Source organism: Bipolaris sorokiniana (assembly GCF_000338995.1).
Source record: "Bipolaris sorokiniana ND90Pr unplaced genomic scaffold COCSAscaffold_11, whole genome shotgun sequence".
Classification (NCBI taxonomy): Eukaryota; Fungi; Ascomycota; class Dothideomycetes; order Pleosporales; family Pleosporaceae; genus Bipolaris; species Bipolaris sorokiniana.
In genome coordinates, this window is record NW_006911905.1 from 1,170,544 (window position 1) to 1,187,712 (window position 17,169).

At 54.2% G+C, this 17,169-nt stretch overlaps 7 protein-coding genes across 7 annotated transcripts; 4 read left to right on the plus strand and 3 right to left on the minus strand.

Annotated features, from left to right (window-relative positions):
• Window positions 1–113: 113 nt before the first annotated feature.
• COCSADRAFT_147684 (uncharacterized protein) lies at window positions 114–2,929 on the plus strand. The gene is made up of 2 exons (XM_007704281.1): window positions 114–348; window positions 395–2,929. Exons 1-2 carry the CDS (start codon window positions 141–143, stop codon window positions 2,911–2,913), a joined length of 2,727 nt encoding a protein of 908 aa, XP_007702471.1. The 5' UTR covers window positions 114–140; the 3' UTR covers window positions 2,914–2,929.
• Window positions 2,930–3,090: 161 nt separating this feature from the next.
• COCSADRAFT_147685 (uncharacterized protein) lies at window positions 3,091–4,767 on the minus strand (the record flags this gene model as incomplete). Its single annotated transcript, XM_007704282.1, has 2 exons — window positions 3,091–4,563; window positions 4,594–4,767. The coding sequence occupies 2 exons, from the start codon at window positions 4,765–4,767 to the stop codon at window positions 3,091–3,093; spliced, it is 1,647 nt and encodes a 548-aa protein (XP_007702472.1).
• Window positions 4,768–5,019: 252 nt separating this feature from the next.
• On the plus strand, window positions 5,020–7,110 carry COCSADRAFT_147690 (uncharacterized protein). Its single transcript, XM_007704283.1, has 4 exons — window positions 5,020–5,073; window positions 5,140–5,288; window positions 5,345–6,719; window positions 6,773–7,110. The coding sequence occupies exons 1-4, from the start codon at window positions 5,071–5,073 to the stop codon at window positions 6,830–6,832; spliced, it is 1,587 nt and encodes a 528-aa protein (XP_007702473.1). The 5' UTR covers window positions 5,020–5,070; the 3' UTR covers window positions 6,833–7,110.
• Window positions 7,111–8,138: 1,028 nt separating this feature from the next.
• On the plus strand, window positions 8,139–11,809 carry COCSADRAFT_173563 (uncharacterized protein; the record flags this gene model as incomplete). Its single annotated transcript, XM_007704284.1, has 2 exons — window positions 8,139–10,502; window positions 10,556–11,809. The coding sequence occupies 2 exons, from the start codon at window positions 8,139–8,141 to the stop codon at window positions 11,807–11,809; spliced, it is 3,618 nt and encodes a 1,205-aa protein (XP_007702474.1).
• Window positions 11,810–11,883: 74 nt separating this feature from the next.
• On the minus strand, window positions 11,884–12,868 carry COCSADRAFT_228947 (uncharacterized protein). The gene has a single exon (XM_007704285.1). The coding sequence runs from the start codon at window positions 12,684–12,686 to the stop codon at window positions 11,958–11,960; it is 729 nt and encodes a 242-aa protein (XP_007702475.1). The 5' UTR covers window positions 12,687–12,868; the 3' UTR covers window positions 11,884–11,957.
• Window positions 12,869–12,986: 118 nt separating this feature from the next.
• On the plus strand, window positions 12,987–14,562 carry COCSADRAFT_38965 (uncharacterized protein). Its single transcript, XM_007703969.1, has one exon. It carries the CDS (start codon window positions 13,027–13,029, stop codon window positions 14,491–14,493), a length of 1,467 nt encoding a protein of 488 aa, XP_007702159.1. The 5' UTR covers window positions 12,987–13,026; the 3' UTR covers window positions 14,494–14,562.
• Window positions 14,563–14,575: 13 nt separating this feature from the next.
• On the minus strand, window positions 14,576–17,036 carry COCSADRAFT_183293 (uncharacterized protein). Its single transcript, XM_007704286.1, has 2 exons — window positions 16,917–17,036; window positions 14,576–16,854 (listed from the first exon to the last, which is right to left on the minus strand). The coding sequence occupies exons 1-2, from the start codon at window positions 16,972–16,974 to the stop codon at window positions 14,969–14,971; spliced, it is 1,944 nt and encodes a 647-aa protein (XP_007702476.1). The 5' UTR covers window positions 16,975–17,036; the 3' UTR covers window positions 14,576–14,968.
• Between the last annotated feature and the right edge of the window lie 133 nt (window positions 17,037–17,169).

Below are 17,169 nucleotides of genomic sequence, written 5' to 3' on the forward strand. Positions count from 1 at the left end.
CGCGCTTGCGCCAAACGTCAGCGCAAGCGCGTGGTTGCGACGGCTCTTATCGATAAACTTTTTTCCATCTTCAACTTTCGCGACATGTCTCATCCACAACCTCCAAGAAGAGCCTTGACGCCACCAATTCCTACACCAACATGGCGGCGCAAAGAACTGCTGTGAAGACTACCTACGAGGTTGGCCGTACCTTGCAGCCCATCTACTCGGGAGGCAGTTTGGCATTGAGCCAGGACGGGCGCATCCTGGCTGCTAGCTTGGGTGAAGATGTTCTCCTCACCGACCTCACAAATGGACAAGAGCTGGCAAGAGCTGAGGGCGACGGCGAGGCAATCACAGCATTGACTTGTAAGTAATATCTTCAGCTGTAGCAACAATCGCTAACATTTGCTAGTAACGCCTTCTGCTTCGCATCTCATTGTATGCTCGCGATCACTGTCCATGCGCCTATTCTCTCTCAGCCCTTCTGAAAACGGGGACGACTCCATCGAGCTCGAACTTGTCCGCACTCTTCGACCGCATACGTCACCTGTAGTCACTCTGGCCATAGACCGCACAGGAACGCTGCTGGCAACCGGAGGTGCAGATGGTGTTGTCAAAGTTTGGGACATCCGCGGCGGCTACACCACCCACGCTTTCCATGGCCATGGTGGGGTTGTTTCCGCGCTTCATTTCTTTGAGGTTGAGGTCGCTGAGCGGGAAGACGCATCTGAAAACAACAAGAAGCGGAAGAGGAAATCAAGACAAGAAGGCGCCGAGGTCGAACAAGCCCAGGGCGAAAGTCAGATACAGTTCCGACTCGCTTCAGGTGCCGAGGATGGAAAAATCAGAATCTGGGATTTGCACAAGAGGAAGAGCGCCGCCATATTAGATTCGCACGTTTCTGTGGTTCGATCGCTGCAGTATTCACCGCAGGAAAAGCTGCTCCTTTCTGGCAGCAGAGACAAGACTCTGATTGCATGGGACTCGCACAGGTGGAAGGCGCAACGCACCATTGCTGCACTTGAAGGAATCGAGAGCGCCGGTTTTGTTGCAGACGGAAAGATTCTGTACTCTGGCGGAGAAAATGGCAGGGTACGACTTTGGTCAACATCAAGCGGACGAGAACTCACAGCAGAGCAAGAATCTGGCATAGAAACGGATGAGATTGTCAATATTCTCTACTACCCAACCCTCCCTTACCTGATCTCAGTACATGCTGACCAGGTACTCAACTTCCACTCTCTCAGATCAGCCGAATCCCTTGTCGTCGAGGAGACGATTGATCCCCTACCAGTCTTTCGGCGTGTCTCCGGGACGCATGACGAAGTCATTGACATTGCGTACGTCGGCCGTGACAAATCATTGCTGGCATTGAACACCAACTCCGAGGACATTCGCATCATCACATTGAACGAGTCAGATGGAGATGACGCAACAGAAGGAAAGTACTTTGGCGCAGATGTGGGACTACTAAAAGGCCATGATGATATTGTCATCTGTCTAGATGTGGATTGGTCGGGACATTGGCTCGTCACAGGTGCAAAGGACAATACAGCCCGGCTATGGCGACTAGATCCCGAACACGGATCATACACTTGTGCAGCAGTCTTGACTGGTCACGCTGAATCGCTGGGTGCGATTGCGTTACCTCATACAGTGCCCCAGGAGTCGTCTGCTGCATTTACAGATCCGCTATCACACCCCCCAGCATATATTGTAACAGGATCTCAAGATCGGACCGTGAAGCGGTGGGACACGACTAAGGAGATGAAGGGAAAGCTACGAGCAAAGTATACTCGCAAAGCACACGACAAGGACATCAACGCAATTGACATTGATCCTTCTGGGACTCTGTTCGCTTCTGCGTCACAGGATCGTACAGTCAAGATCTACTCGGCTGCTGAAGGAGAGGCGATTGGTGTCCTTCGAGGTCACCGTCGTGGTGTCTGGAGCGTCAAGTTTGCCCCAAAAGACTCACAGGCCCCGAATTCGAGTGGCAAGGGCTTGATTGCAACTGGCAGTGGAGACAAGACGGTCAAGATCTGGAGTCTGGCAGACTACAGCTGTCTTTTGACTCTCGAAGGTCATTCCAACAGCGTCCTGAAGCTCGCATGGCTCCCATACCATCCAGTCGACGCGCGAGACAAGCGAGGTCCGCAAGTCGCCTCTGCAGCCGGTGACGGACTGGTCAAGATCTGGGACTCCACCTCCGGCGAGACAATGTCCACCCTCGACAACCACACCGACCGCGTCTGGGCCCTCGTCACCCACCCTCAAACTGGCGCCCTCGTCTCGGGCGGCGGCGACAGCGTCATCACCTTCTGGCAAGACACAACCAGCACTACGCTCGAAGCCGCCACAACTGCCGAAACGGAGCGCATCGAACTCGACCAAAAGCTCCAGAACTACGCCTACGCAGGAAACTACCGCGATGCCATCGTTCTCGCCCTCCAAATGGACCAACCTGCCCGCCTCTTCTCCCTCTTCAAATCCGTCGTCGAATCCGACAACCCAGACCCAGATTCCTTGTCCGGTCTCACCTCCGTCGACGCCGTCCTCGCATCCCTCGCCGACGAACAACTCTACAAGCTGCTCCTCCGCCTCCGCGACTGGAACACTAACGTCCGCACTGCCCCTATCGCCCAAAAGATTCTACATGCGATTGTGAAATCGTATCCTGCGGCAAGGCTTGCAGGGCTTAAGCCCCAGGGCAAAGTTGCGGCGAAGGGCAGCTTGAAAGATGTGCTTGATGCGATTAAGGTTTATTCGGAGAGGCATTATAGGCGGGTGGAGGAGTTGGTGGATGAGAGTTATTTGCTGGATTTTACGTTGAGGGAGATGGATGAGGTGGGGGGTGTGAGTGATGGGATGAACGGGTTAGGGCTGGGAGGGGGAAGGGAGAAGGAGAGGGATGTTATCATGGTTGAATAAAACTCTTGTATATCTGAATGAATTGTTTCTTTTTTTTTCCAAAATTAAAAATCCCTCTTGTATCTGATTTCCGAACCGATTGGTGCCGAAGAAAATATAGTATATTTTCCGTACATTTATCGTACACATCCCAATCTCAAAAAAAAACAACAACGAGAGTATTTTACTCCCCCTTTCTCAAGCCCTCCCCTTCCCCCGTCCCCCCTGCCCCTTCCTCCTCTCCCAAACCATCAAATACGCCTCCTTCGTAAACAGCGTCTCCGCCCTCTCCTTCTCCACAAACAAATCCTGAATCCCATACCACTCCTCCCTCGCCCGATCCTTAACCTGCACCCTCCAAATCTTGCTTTCCAGTTCCCCCTCCACACTATCATCTTTCTTCTTGACAGCCTCATGCGTAATGTTGGCCACGAGATCGTACCAGATGGGTTCGCCGGGCGGGTACTCAGCGGGATTCGGTTCGACATAAGGAGACATGTCGAGGGAGTGGACGGGGAAGGTGACAATGGTTGGGTTGCGTTCTGCTACGAATTTATTTTTGGAGAAGCGTTTGATGTTGAATAGAAGATATGGGGGCAAGGGGTGTAAAAGACGGTATCGGACGCGGTTTTTTGATTTTTCCTGCGGAGTCACGCCGTTGTATTTTGAGAGGATGTTTACGAGGGGGACTTGGGGGATTATGTTTTTCTCTAGGGCGTCTTGGAAAAGGGGCGCGGCGGGGAGGTCGAGGGTTAGGACGAGGAAGTGTGAGGTAGTGGTTTGGACGGCGGCGTCTTCGAAGCGGAGGCGGTCGCCGGCGTCTGCGCGAGCGGTGATTTCTTGTTGTTCGATTTTGAGGGTGCCTTGGAAGACTTTTTGGATGATGCTGCTGTGGGGTTTTGTGCGGGAGCCGCCGACGGCGAGGTGGAGGTTGTTGAGGAACCAGGAGAGGAAGTCGACGGGGTCGGATTGGTCGGTTAGGGTGAAGCGTTTGGAGGAGCGGAGGGCGATTTCTTGGAGGAGCTCGTGCGGTGAGACGTGGGTTTTGAAGGCGCGCGGGTTCCAGATCTTGCGGACGAGAGTGCTGAAGCGCTGGGCGAGTTGCGGTCGGTTTGAGAGGTCTTCGAGCATAAAGTAGTTTCGTAGTGGGACGACGTGGGAGAGGGCTTGTATTACTACGTTGAAGTAGTCGTTTGCCTTGATGTTGTTCATGCCCACAAAACCTGGTATGTATTCGCGATTTGACAGATCCCATGACACCTTAGGCTCCTTGTCTAACTTCGCTACCTCCTCCTTGCTCATGCGCGGGTCTACGACAAACTTGATGTCGTCTAGCGACTTGGAAGTCACTTCATAGCCCTCTGGAAGCACATAGACCTTCTTCGTCTCCATGTTGACGTATACATGGTGTCCCTCTTCCAGCGCATGAAAGTATGCTTGTGATTTTGGCCCCCGACCTTGGTAGTATTTCCCACATACGAGACAGGCGTATACGTTGATATTGGACAGCGTGACGGAGCATAGCTTCTCAAAGTCAAAGTCGAGGACTTTGCGGTTTATCGTGTCGAGGTAAAGATCGGTGTATCCAGCTTCTGGCGCACTCTGGCGTTTCGGCGCGGCGACTGCGGGCTCGTCACCGTCTTCGTCGTCCAATGCGCCGGCTTCTTCAAGCTCCTCATGCTCCTCGGCGTCTGCGCCTACAATGTCTATCTTGTCTTGGTCTTGCGGTCGAGGAGCCATGAGGTGGCCATTGCTAGTCGCGCCGTTTGTATCGGAGTCTTCCATCTCTTCATCCTCGACTTTTGGGCGCTTCATAGCTGGCGACGGCGCGTCGTACATTTCCTCGAGAGGCTCCAGGGCCGGTCGCTTTGACATTTTGCGCAGGTGCGATATCGCAGAAATTCAAGGTATAGAAAGAGATTGTGGGTCTAGACAAGACTATACAACCAGAATCACCACGATTTCCAGGTGGTTTGATGTTGTGCAGCAAAGGTGGTAATAGGCATTCACAGGTCACGGACCCCGGTGGAACCATTGGCCGGAGAAGCTCCGCGCAAACACCGCAAACACAGCTTCAACGCGGGCAAGACTAGAAAAAAGTCGCGTCCAGGCACACCCAGCCGACAACCCCACACCTTCTGAGATACCCCTCTTTGCTTGCCTAGGAATTCCAGCAAGATGGTATGAGCGCCTGAATTTTCTCACTAAACAATAAACAACGGCAGTAGTGGCTGATAAGACATGTAGTCCAACCCCACTCAGATCTTTGCGGACGACGTAACGGAGGAGAAGGGCGAGAATGCGCGCCTCTCCGCCTTTGTAGGCGCCATCGCTGTTGGAGACTTGGTCAAGAGCACATTGGGCCCCAAGGGCATGGACAAGATATTGCAGTCTGCGTAAGTGAAGATTGCCCCGCTCCCACTTGTAGGCCCCAACTCACATGTGTGGAAAGTTCGACCGGAGAGATCATGGTCACAAACGACGGTGCTACCATTCTTAAAGCGATTGCCCTCGACAACGCCGCCGCAAAAGTACTGGTCAACATTTCAAAAGTCCAGGATGACGAAGTCGGTGACGGAACCACGTCAGTCACTGTCCTTGCCGCCGAATTGCTGCGGGAGGCGGAGAAGTTGGTCGACCAGAAGATCCACCCCCAGACCATCATCGAAGGATACAGGATAGCAAGCAGTGCAGCGCTCAAGGTACTGGAGAAGATTGCAGTGGACCATAGCAATGACGAGCAGGAATTTCGAAAAGATCTCGAGGCCATTGCCCGCACAACGCTGAGCTCTAAGGTGCTCTCGCAGGATCGCACACAGTTTGCCAAGCTCGCCGTAGACGCTGTCCTCAAGCTTGGAGGCTCGACGGACCTGACACACATCCAGATTATCAAGAAGGCTGGAGGAAAGCTAAAGGACTCGTACTTGGACGAGGGATTCATTCTGGACAAGAAGTTTGGCGTGAACCAGCCCAAGCGGATAGAGAACGCAAAGATTCTGGTTGCAAACACAGCCATGGACACAGACAAGATCAAGATTTTTGGAGCGCGAGTCAAGGTGGATTCGACAGGCAAGCTTGCCGATCTGGAGAAGGCTGAGCGTGAGAAGATGAAGGCCAAGGTGGAGCGTATCAAGGCACATGGCATCAACTGCTTTGTCAACCGACAGCTCATCTACAACTGGCCAGAGCAGCTGTTTGCGGATGCTGGCATCTGCTCGATTGAGCACGCAGACTTTGACGGCATTGAGCGACTGGCTCTGGTCACTGGCGGAGAGATTACCTCGACTTTTGACCACCCTGAGAATGTCAAGCTCGGCTACTGCGATGTTGTCGAGGAGGTGATAATTGGAGAGGATGTGTTGATCAAGTTCTCGGGTATCAAGGCGGGACGGGCATGCACTATTGTGCTGCGTGGTGCTACCGAGCAGCTTCTGGATGAAGCAGAGCGATCGCTACACGATGCTCTTGCCGTACTGTCACAAACAGTCAAGGAGCCCCGGACAACATTGGGCGGTGGCTGCGCCGAGATGAACATGGCAAAGGCAGTAATGGAGGCGGCACAAAATGTGGCTGGCAAGAAGGCGATTGCGGTCGAATCGTTTTCCAAGGCGCTGCAACAACTGCCCACGATCCTGGCCGACAATGCCGGATTCGACTCGAGCGACCTGGTCACGCGACTCCGGAAAGCCGTCTACTCGGGCCTGACCAGCTCGGGTCTAGATCTGCTGTCACCGGGAGGTGGCATTGCGGACATGAGGGAGTTGGGTGTGATTGAAAGTTACAAGCTGAAGCGAGCAGTAGTATCGTCGGCCTCGGAGGCCGCAGAGGTGAGTAGTGAATGGGTAGAAGACGATTGTGAGATGTACACTAACTTTGACAGCTGCTATTGCGAGTGGACAACATTATCCGAAGCGCACCACGACGACGCGATCGTATGTAAAGGGGAGGCGACAGGACGTTATGAAGCAATGGAATCACGGGCACAAGATCGAGTGTACACTATATCACAGAGCAAGATGAATGCAGCCAAAGCCTCAGGCGCCTGAACGGTTGTTCCGTGCCTTGTGTGTCAGATTGTGGGAAGTGACTAGTACCGAAGCACGTAGGTGGCCGCACAAGGCGTGACGCATGTAATACGGGCGGTTCCTGTTTGCATGGTGCAGCAGGGTGCGTCGGAGTTGATGCATGTGCCATTGATTGATTGAGTTAATATGGAGTAGATGTGATGGGGTGAGGGGGTGTGGCATTGTGGTTGACGGACGCAGGTAACGCGAGTCAGTCGACCTTCTAGATGATTCAGTCCAGAGGATATGTCACGTGACGGGTGCGGTGGGCCGGGTGATGGGGATTCGGCGCTGACATGTGTTTCATCTCCGTGTCTCGCCATTACCGCAAAGACACCTCAGCACCGAAACGGGAAACTCTCTTCGGACACACTGATATTTTCTGAACGGTTACTCTGGTCACGGCAAGTCTAAAAATGGTCGCACAGTTTGTCACGGGCAGCAGAGCAGGGCGGGGCAGGGCAAGTTGAGCGCGTGTGGTCTGGCGGCGTACGGACTTTGGGTGCTTGAGAAGAATTGGTGGTTGGGTGTAGAGTAGTGTGGTGTGGTGCGGGGCGGGGCGGGAGGGATACAGTTCACCTACTGCGCCACCATGGCCGTCTGGGTCTGGGTACATGCGTGCTTTGGTTTTGGCTCCGGTGGCCATGCATCCTGGCGTCGTTGTGGGCTGGCTGGTGGGCAATGGCCGCCCATGGCATGAGAGTGCAGCCGTGTCTCCATCTCTGTCTGCAGGCCCAGGACCGCCGTTGCTGTTGCTGCCCCAGCCAAGCACAAGCACAAGGAATGGACATGGATGGAATGGGATGGCCCGTCGTCGCCTTCTGTCCCTGCGTTGGGAGTGGATGGATGGATGTGGATGGATGGGGATGGATGGGCGGTGGCGGCCAAAACGAGGAAAACGGGCGAGTGTGTGGACAAGGAGTCTAAGTGCTAGCAGCAGTGACGGGTGGGCTGACGAGGCCCCGACTGGACCCCCAGCTTATGGTGCCCACGCTCAGCTGCAGCAGGCGAGTCCCCCCCGCCGCGAGGCCTTAATATCGTCCCAAATTCGCTGCCACGGGCGTCTTTTCCCGCTCCTCCTCTGAACCAGCCCTTCGCCCCCATCACTGCTTGCGGATGCTCCATCTCCCTCGCCCTCGCTGCCTGCCCAAGGCTTCCAACTGATCCCCATACACGCCCGCAATGCCGCGTCCGCGCCGGCCGCCTGGTGCTGGCTCGGCGCTCACCACCCTCGCCCTCCTGCTCCTCGCCGGACTTGTGGCCGCTCAGCAGCAGCAACCACAACAACCACAACACCAACAACCACTACCACTGCCTCCTCCACGCCTCGGACATCACATCCCCAGCGGAGCCCCTCGCCCCGCTCTCCATGTAGAACACGCTCCCATCATCAACCCCAAGCCCAACCACAAACACGCAAATCCCGTCCACAAGGACGCGGTAGTTGATGCTCCGCGTCGGAGACCTCACTCATCCCTTCACAGCCAGAATGTGCGCGCCCTAGCAACCAGAGTTCCTTCTGCTCCAGCCATCAGTGCTGTCAGAGCCGATCCCGCCAGATATGCAGCCTCGGGGGGCCTTGTCCCCGGTGCGCGCTCTCTGCAGGATTGGGAAGTTGAGGACTTTGTTCTCTTGGCGACCGTCGACGGCCACATACACGCACGCGACCGATACAATGGCGAGGAGATCTGGGAGTTGAGCGGGAGGCCCATGTTGGAAACCATCTACAACTCATCGGGCGGCAGTGTCGACCCTCAGGACCAGCCTTTTGTGTGGATCGTGGAGCCGCGAGAAGATGGAGCCCTTTACCTCCTCTCCCCAGGGCCCTATCCCCATCTCCAACACCTGGGCGTCACGGTCAAGCAATTGGCCGAAAACGCACCTTATTCGAGCGATGATCCGGAACTTCCGGTCGTGTATAACGTCGAGAAGAAGACATTTATGCTGCTTGTAGATGCAGCCTCTGGTATAGTCAAGCAGAGCTTCAGTCCTGGCGGAACCTTTCCCCACGACGACAGTTGTGCCCCAGAATCGAGAAACTACTTTAGCGCGCGAGAACGTGACTGCCGCGGGGTCATCGACATTGGTCAGACGCAGTACACCATCACCATCCACAACAAAAAGACCAACGAGCACATTTGCACGCTCAAATACGCAGAGTGGAATCCCAACAGTCGTGACAGAGATTTGCAGTCACAGTACGACCAGACGTTGGACAAGCAGTATATCTATACCACATACAACGGCGAAGTCATTGCCTTTGACTACAAGCGTCCAAGATCACACCAGCGCCCTCTATACAGACAGCGTCTGCCCTTTCCAGTTGCACGCGTCTTTGATGTTGCCCGTCCTTCAAACGACCAATCCTCTGACCCACCTTTGGTCCTTCTTCCCCAGCCTGCGGGGCCTGTATTTTCAGAGGACAAGGCCAATCACGTCCTCCTCAACACAACCGACTCGGGAGCGTGGTATGCACTGTCAGAAGTCAACTACCCTGCCGTGACAGATGGTGCTCCAGACGCAAGCTGCTACAAGCAGAATCAGGCTGCATACGATTGGGATGCGGCATACGCCTTGCCAGACAAGAAGAGCCTCATTGGTGTCCACAGGCTCGACTACAAGGTTCCTGACTTGCCAACTCAGCTGCTGGGTATTCCTGCACCAACTTTCTACGACTCTGTGAATGATCAGGTCATCTCCAACCCACCAGAAACTTCCCCAAGAGAGCATCACCAGCCACCAAGCATTGATGCACCACCGCAGGCTGAAGTCGTCGCGCGCTCAGTCAATGTCTACATATACATTGTACTTGCAATCTGCCTATTTGGCGGTGTTGGGGCTTCTATCAAGCCTACAATGGTTGAGTCCTGCCTGAGTTACCTCAAGCAGATAGTTCATGCAGGCAACAACACCAAACAGCCTCTTCCGCCATTTCACGCTTCCCCAGAGCCTGAGGTCAAGCTGGGCCAAGAAAAGCTTTTGGTTGTTCCACATGCAGATGATCCTGTTCCAGAGAAGCCAGTTGTTGAGGCCGCTGAGAAAGACCCAAACGAGCTACCTGCATCGGAGGAGCTCAAGGAGAAGAAGGTCACCTTTGCCGTACCAAGTGATGAAGAGGAAGATCTTGCACCCCTCTCCAGGACTACGACTGTTGAACAAGCCTCTCCAACCTCGGACGAAGCTGCTTCGCCAGAGGTGAAGCTCAATGGCGATGCCGAAGCAATGGCGAACAGCACCGAAGACGTCTCACAAGACCCCACGGCTGCACCGGCTACACCGAAGAAGAAGAAGACACACCGGGGTAGAAGGGGCGGCCGTAAGCTGAGTAAGAATCAGCAAAAGGAGGAAGATGAGGTCAACCGGATTGTGAACGCAGCCAAACAGCTCGAAGTCGGCCCTCGCCTGCACCCAGACGAACTCACCGTGAGCGGGGGTGACGTGCAAAACATCTCTGAGATCAAACGCATCGGCAAGCTTACCATTGACCAAGATCGACTATTGGGCAATGGAAGTGGTGGCACATTCGTCTTTGAAGGAAAATGGAAGGTATGCTATCACCGTCGGTCTTTCACCGCCTTCTCATTCTAACATCACTGTAGGAAGTCAAGGTCGCCGTCAAGCGCATGTTGCCTCAATACTTTGGGCTTGCAGAACAAGAGGTCAAGCTTCTACAGAACAGCGACCCCCACCCGAACGTCATCCGCTACTTTGATGATGAACGCGATGAAAACTTTCTCTACATCGCCGTCGAACTCTGCCAGGCTAGTCTCTTCGATCTGTACAAGGATGGGCGGCCTGGGGAGGAGCTCAGCGAGGAACATCAGCGTCTGGTCAACAAGATTAGTAAGAAGGCTTCGTCCTGCCTGTACCAGCTCGCTGCCGGATTGAACCACCTGCACCATCTCCGCATCATTCATCGCGACATCAAGCCTCAAAACATTCTCGTTGCACAGCCTCTGATCACCTCCAAGGATGACGTGCGGCTGGTGATTTCTGACTTTGGGCTCTGTAAGACTCTGCCCGACAACGTTAGTACTCTTGTCGGTACAACTGGCAACGCAGGTACTGTCGGCTGGAAAGCACCTGAGCTCATTTCGCAGCCCAAGGAGCTGGTCAATGGAAGTTCTCAGGGCTTTTCCCGCGACTCATCTAGCTCGACGGATCCAGTCGCACAGGGCGTGAAGCGGGCTGTGGACATCTTCTCTCTGGGCTGTGTCTTCTACTACGTACTTACCGGTGGCTGCCACCCATTTGATGACGAAGAAGGCTGGATGCAGATCCGCGAGTACAACATCAAGAAGGAAAAGTCCAACCTCGACCGTCTGCTTCTTGGTGCCGACTCTGTGGAGCCACATCACCTCATCCAATGGATGCTTCGGCCACGTCCTGAATCCCGTCCAACTGCTCTCCAGGTCATGAACCATCCCTTCTTCTGGGACGATCAGAAGCGACTTGACTTCCTGTGTGACTGTTCTGATCATTGGGAGCGAGAACCTCGTGACCCTCCGTCGGAGCACCTCTTGCAGCTTGAAGAATACGCTCAGGATGTCCTTGACCATCGTCGCAACTTCCTAGCCAAGCTGGATCCAGGCTTTGTCAATTCGCTGGGTAAGCAACGCAAGTACACAGGCGATCGTATGCTCGACTTGTTGCGAGCGTTGCGTAACAAGAAGAACCACTACGAGGATATGGAAGATTCGATCAAGGCCAAGGTTGGGCCGCTGCCGAGTGGATATCTGAAATACTGGACCGTCAAGTTCCCCCAGTTGCTCATGAGCTGCTATGAAGCGGTGTTGGCGTGTGATTTGGAGAATGAGCCTCGATTCAAGAAGTATTTTGAGGGTGCCAAGTAGGAGTTTGGGGTTGGCTTGGTGTATAAGTCATTGTTCAATTAAATGTATTAGGATGTTGATATTGAAATTGATTTATTCGCTCAAAAATGCTGCTACCGTCTATTATGCAGGTGATGTCTTTATGCTTTTGCTACCGTGATGTAGCCCATTACTTCCTCTTCATCGCACTCCCATCCAAATCCGCCAGACTCGCCTTGGCCATGTCCGGATTCCTCTCCAAAACCTCCTGCACCCTCCTCTCAAAAGCTTTAACCATGTATTCCGCAACCTTGGGCGCCACGCCCCCGCTCAACGCGGCATACATTGGATTCGCAAACGAAAACTCCACCACCAGACTCACTCTTGTCTGCGCCTCCCGTACTGCCTCAACTTCCCATTTACTCCTTAGATACGTCAACAGTCCATTCTCCCCCGGACTCCTCCTCTGCCCTTGTGTCTCGCCTTCATCAAAATGATGCGCAATCTCCTCCGCCTCCAACGACGTCTCCGCCTCACCCCCCACACTTTCCACCCACCTGCCGGGTACACAATAAATCCGACTCGCAAAACTCTCCGTTATAGCGCCGAAACCCGTTGTTATTACCCCTTCGGAGGGCCAGCGCCGCCCGTAGCGCTTATCGGGCAAGGACCATTTTGAGACGGAGCTGTGGGCGCAGTAGGGGAGGAAGAACGAGTAAGCGGGGACGTCGGCGATGATGGAGTAGACGGGGGCCGGAGGGAAGGGGAGGGTTCGCGTCGCGGTTAGGATTTGAGGGGGGGAGGAGGAAGAAGAAGGGGGGGTGAGAGCGGAGAAGGGGTTTGGGAGGAAGGTGCGGCGTTGAGGGAGGTGGTGTGATGGGTGGTGAAGGAGGGGACGGGCGGATTTGAATGGTGGCATTTTTTTTTGGAGTGGTGTTATATTGGTTTCATAGCGGGGTTTGCAGGCGTCTTTTTTGAGAGATTCCTGGGAGTTGAGAGGGTGGAGGTGTGGTGGGTAATTGTAATGGTGATGGGGAGGAAATGTGGAAATGTCGCGCTAGGGTGTTGCGGCTCTACGTCCCCATGACGCTATCATGTCAGGGACGAGTTGCTGTTGCGGCTGCGCTAGACTGGGTTTGGGGGTTGCTAGCGTGGGAAATTTCGCGCCTCGATGGAGGGGCGAAGCGAGTACCCCTCTAAGAATTCCTGGTCCCCTCCCCGCATATATACGCGACAGGACGCAACTTTACAACGACACAATGGCTGCTGATATGGATGCCACAAAGGGGCTGGAGAAGGATGTAGGGGGAAGCGCGGATTCAGTCCAATCCAGCGACGCAAGATTTCAGACAGACAACAGCGTGTCAAAGAAACCGCAGCCGAGACAACAATTATCGAAAGCCATGGAGCACATGCGCTTCGCGGTCACTGCCGACCCCATTCCACACTCGGCTTCTACACCAAAATCACAACCACCACAGTCTGAAGCCACAGACTCCACGCAAGAGCCCTCCTCCACTTCCACCGAACAACAACAGCCCCCCGCCGAAAACGACGCCTACGGCGTCCCTGCCTCCTTCGCCCCCGTCCGCGCTCCCCAATCCCGCTCGCACGATCCCACCAACAACCAAAAGCGCAGCGACCCTTTCGCCTTCGGCTCCCGGTACCTCGAGGAAGGCGACGACATTTTCGAATTCAACGCCTGGGACCACGTCACCGTCGACTCCACCTACCTCGCCTTCTCCGAAGAGCAATACTCCAAGCAGCGTTCCGAACCCGTGTCTGACTTTGACCGCTCGCGCTACAATGCTCAGCCTGAAAAATGGTGGAACCAGTTTTACAAAAACAACAAGACAAATTTTTTTAAAAATCGAAAGTGGCTCGCGCAGGAGTTTCCGATCTTAGAAGAGCTCGGCAAGGAAGATGGCCCAGAGGCTACGCTGTTGGAAGTGGGCGCTGGCGCGGGAAATAGTGCGTTTCCGATTTTGCAGAGGAGTAGGAATCAGAGGCTCAAGATTCATGCGTGTGATTTTTCGAAGAAGGCGGTTGAGTTGATCAGGAATCATGAACTCTACGACCCGGCACGTATCCAGGCGGATGTTTGGGACGTCGCGTCCCCTTCTACCGCTGAAAACGGGGGTTTACCGCCTGGCCTGGCGGAATCCAGTGTCGATGTCGTGCTCATGATTTTCATCTTTAGTGCGCTGAGTCCGGAGCAGTGGGCGCAGGCTGTGGATAATATCTGGCGCGTACTCAAGCCGGGTGGGCAAGTGCTATTTCGAGACTACGGCCGCGGGGATCTCGCCCAGGTGCGGTTTAAGAAGGGGAGGTACTTACAGGAGAATTTTTATGTGAGGGGAGATGGCACGAGGGTTTACTTTTTTGAGCAGCAGGAGTTGGAGAATATCTGGGCTGGCAAGATGTCGTCTGGTGGTAGTGCAGAGGAGGAGGAGGAGAAGGAGGAAGGGGGAGAGGGCGCGGAATCGCAATTGCAAGATCAAGTCAAAAAGGTGCGGCTCGAAGAGCAGGCGGAACAAAGACATGTCTTTGAGGTTGCGCATATTGGGGTTGATAGACGCATGTTGGTGAATCGGCAGCGCAGACTGAAAATGTATCGCTGTTGGATGCAGGCAGTTTTTCGCAAGAAGGGGGGTGAGAGTCAAGTTCCCACCAGTACGCTGCGGCAGGAGAAGAATGAGGGAGAGGAGGGGGAGGAAGAGGAGTAAGTTTGGATTCAAGGATAGATGGATAGATTGGGGGTAAATGATACCACTTGCACATGCACATACATACACACTTTCTTGTCTCGTGCTGTTTTTTTACTGCTTTGGTGTGATTTGATTTAAACTATCCTAACTACCTCGTTGCCTATCGAGTTTTGAACAATGCCAAACAAACACCATCCGTATGCTACGCTAAACAAATGCTCCAAGTCGCTTACTTACTCGCTCGCTATGATACCAAAAAAACGAATTATCCAAACCAGCGCCAATATGCGACTCAAATCCGCTCTTTTCGCTCATGAAAGCATATTTCTAAACCCCATTACTTCCAACAAAACAGGAAGGAAGGAAGGGGGGTAACGTGTCGCATGTCCCATACACGAACTCCCATTTCTCGGTGAAAACAACAGAAGAAGAAGAAGAAGAAGAAGAGAAAAAAAAGCAGTCATGGCCTAACTCTGTACGTATCACATCTCTCTCACCTTACACCCTCAGCCTCCAAGATACCCCTTAGGATAGCAGCACCAGGTCCCACAAGCGATTCAGCGAGTTCCTTTTCACCCACCACACTTGCGACTCTACGCTCCTCGACCACCACACCGGGAAACGCCTTAGCCCTCCCGCGTCGACTCGGGGTGCCAGCACAGAAAACATCGAGGGACCCGGCCTTGCCGTCTACAGCAGAAATAAGCGATAGCGACTCCAGACTGGCTACGATATCGCGGAACTCTGTGCTGCTGAGCGGGTGGAGAATGTTTTCGCGCTTGCAAAGTGCAGTGTAGGCTTCGAAGAGGTCTTTGATAGTTGGGGATGTGGTGTGTGAGCGAGATGGAGTAGATAAAACGGTGTCTGCAGCTGTGGCGCGACGTCTTTTTTCAATGGCGGAGAGGGAGCAGAGGACGGCTTTTTGTTGGAGGTTTAGGTTTCGGAGGCGTTGGCTTGTGCCGTTGCTGAAGACTGCGGCGGTGATTTTGGCCATGTGAGCTATAGTGGCGCGGGGCGCGGTTTCGACTGTAAGAGAAGCGAGGGAGGCGGCGATGGCGGTGCTGAGGTCTTTGGGTTTTGAGGGGGAGCGGGAGGCGAGGGAGGCAAGGTTGTCGTTTTCTACCAAGGGTGCTTTTGAGGGGGAGGGTGTGGGGGAAGGGGTGATTTCTGTGGCTTTCTTTGCGTGTTGGTCGCGTGTGTCGGCTTCGATGAGGTCGATTGCTCGGCGGCAGATGTCAAAGGCTTTGCGCAGGTCGCCGGATTGGGCGGCGACTTTTTTGGAGAGGAACATGATGGCGGTGGGGTGGAGAAATGGTAGTTGGCTGGTGCTGCCTGCTGGGAGGAGTGCTTTGAGTTTCGAGGTGATGACCGAAGATATTTGCGCTGCGTTGTATGGAAGAAAGGGAAGGAGCTGTGGCTTGAGACCGCGGGCCTTGAGTCGTGGGAGAAATCGATCTGTAAGGTCGAGGGCGTTGGCGATACCGACAAGAATCAGACTGGAAGACTTTTGCAACGACCATTCGAAGATGTTGTAGAAGAGGTCAATGTCCAACTCCAAGAGGTGGTCCACTTCGTCCAGGGTAACAACGTAGGAAGATTCGCGCTGCATGAAAACGTTCTTGAGTGCCTCCATCTCCTCGCCCTCGACGATCTCGGTAATGTCGACAAACTCCTCCAGCAGCGTCCTGTAGAGATCACGAGCATTCTTAACGCTCATGCAGTTGATGTATCCGGTTTGAACAGAATCATCGTCTGATACTGTACGGCAGACATCGTTGACAAATGCGCTCTTTCCAGTACCCGGAGGCCCCGAGACGTAGATGCATCCAGACTTGCGGCCCTTTGTGCGGGCGGTGATGAATGTTTGGAGTTCCTTCTTTTCATTTTCACGTCCAAAGAGTACCGCAGGCGCCGAGCCTCTGGCAAATACTTGTCGCGCTTCGTTGTAGACGGTGGGAGCAGTATGTCTCGGGGTTCCTGGGGTATGTGGCGTGCGGGGTGTCAGTGGTCGGCCGGGAATAATGAGTCGATGTCGTGGTGTGACGGCAACCTTGGCAGCAAGCGCGTCGCGATGTCTGGGAGTTGAGGGAGTAGGCGCAAACTTCTCCGGTATATCGACCAGCGATTTTTGGGGCGAGTTTTCCTTGGCGGATGACAGGGGAAATCGCGAACATGGCTCGAATTTTTTGGCAGGTGTCGTCCCAGTCTTCCTTCGGCGCCGTGTGGAGGGTTTCTCTTCGGGCTCGTCCACGTCCATTGCATCCTCGATCTGAGCATTTTGCTTTTTGGGGGTGACGAATGGATTCTCAATCTCGCCCTCATCGTGAATGACAAACTGCGTCCTCCGCTTTGACCGTGTTGCGACGTTCAATTTTGCATCTGTGTAGCGCGTTAGGGACGTGTTGAAAGGGAAAGGGCTATCGGGATGCTGATGCTCGTACCGGAAGCGTCGACACGTGTAGAGCTGCGAGTCCTCTTTCCAAGAACAGTAGAAGCCATGGCGTGTTCTTGAGAGAAGGCGCAGTGGGTGCGGTGTGTGGTGTGTGGTGTGTGGTGTGGAAGGAGCGAGGGGTGGTAATGGAAGGAGCTCATGAGACATCAGCCTTAGCTGAAGAAGGCGCGACGCGACGCGTTAAGTGGGCCCAAAACGGGTTAGCGCCGTCGCGTGTGCCGGACCACATCTCCACCATGCCC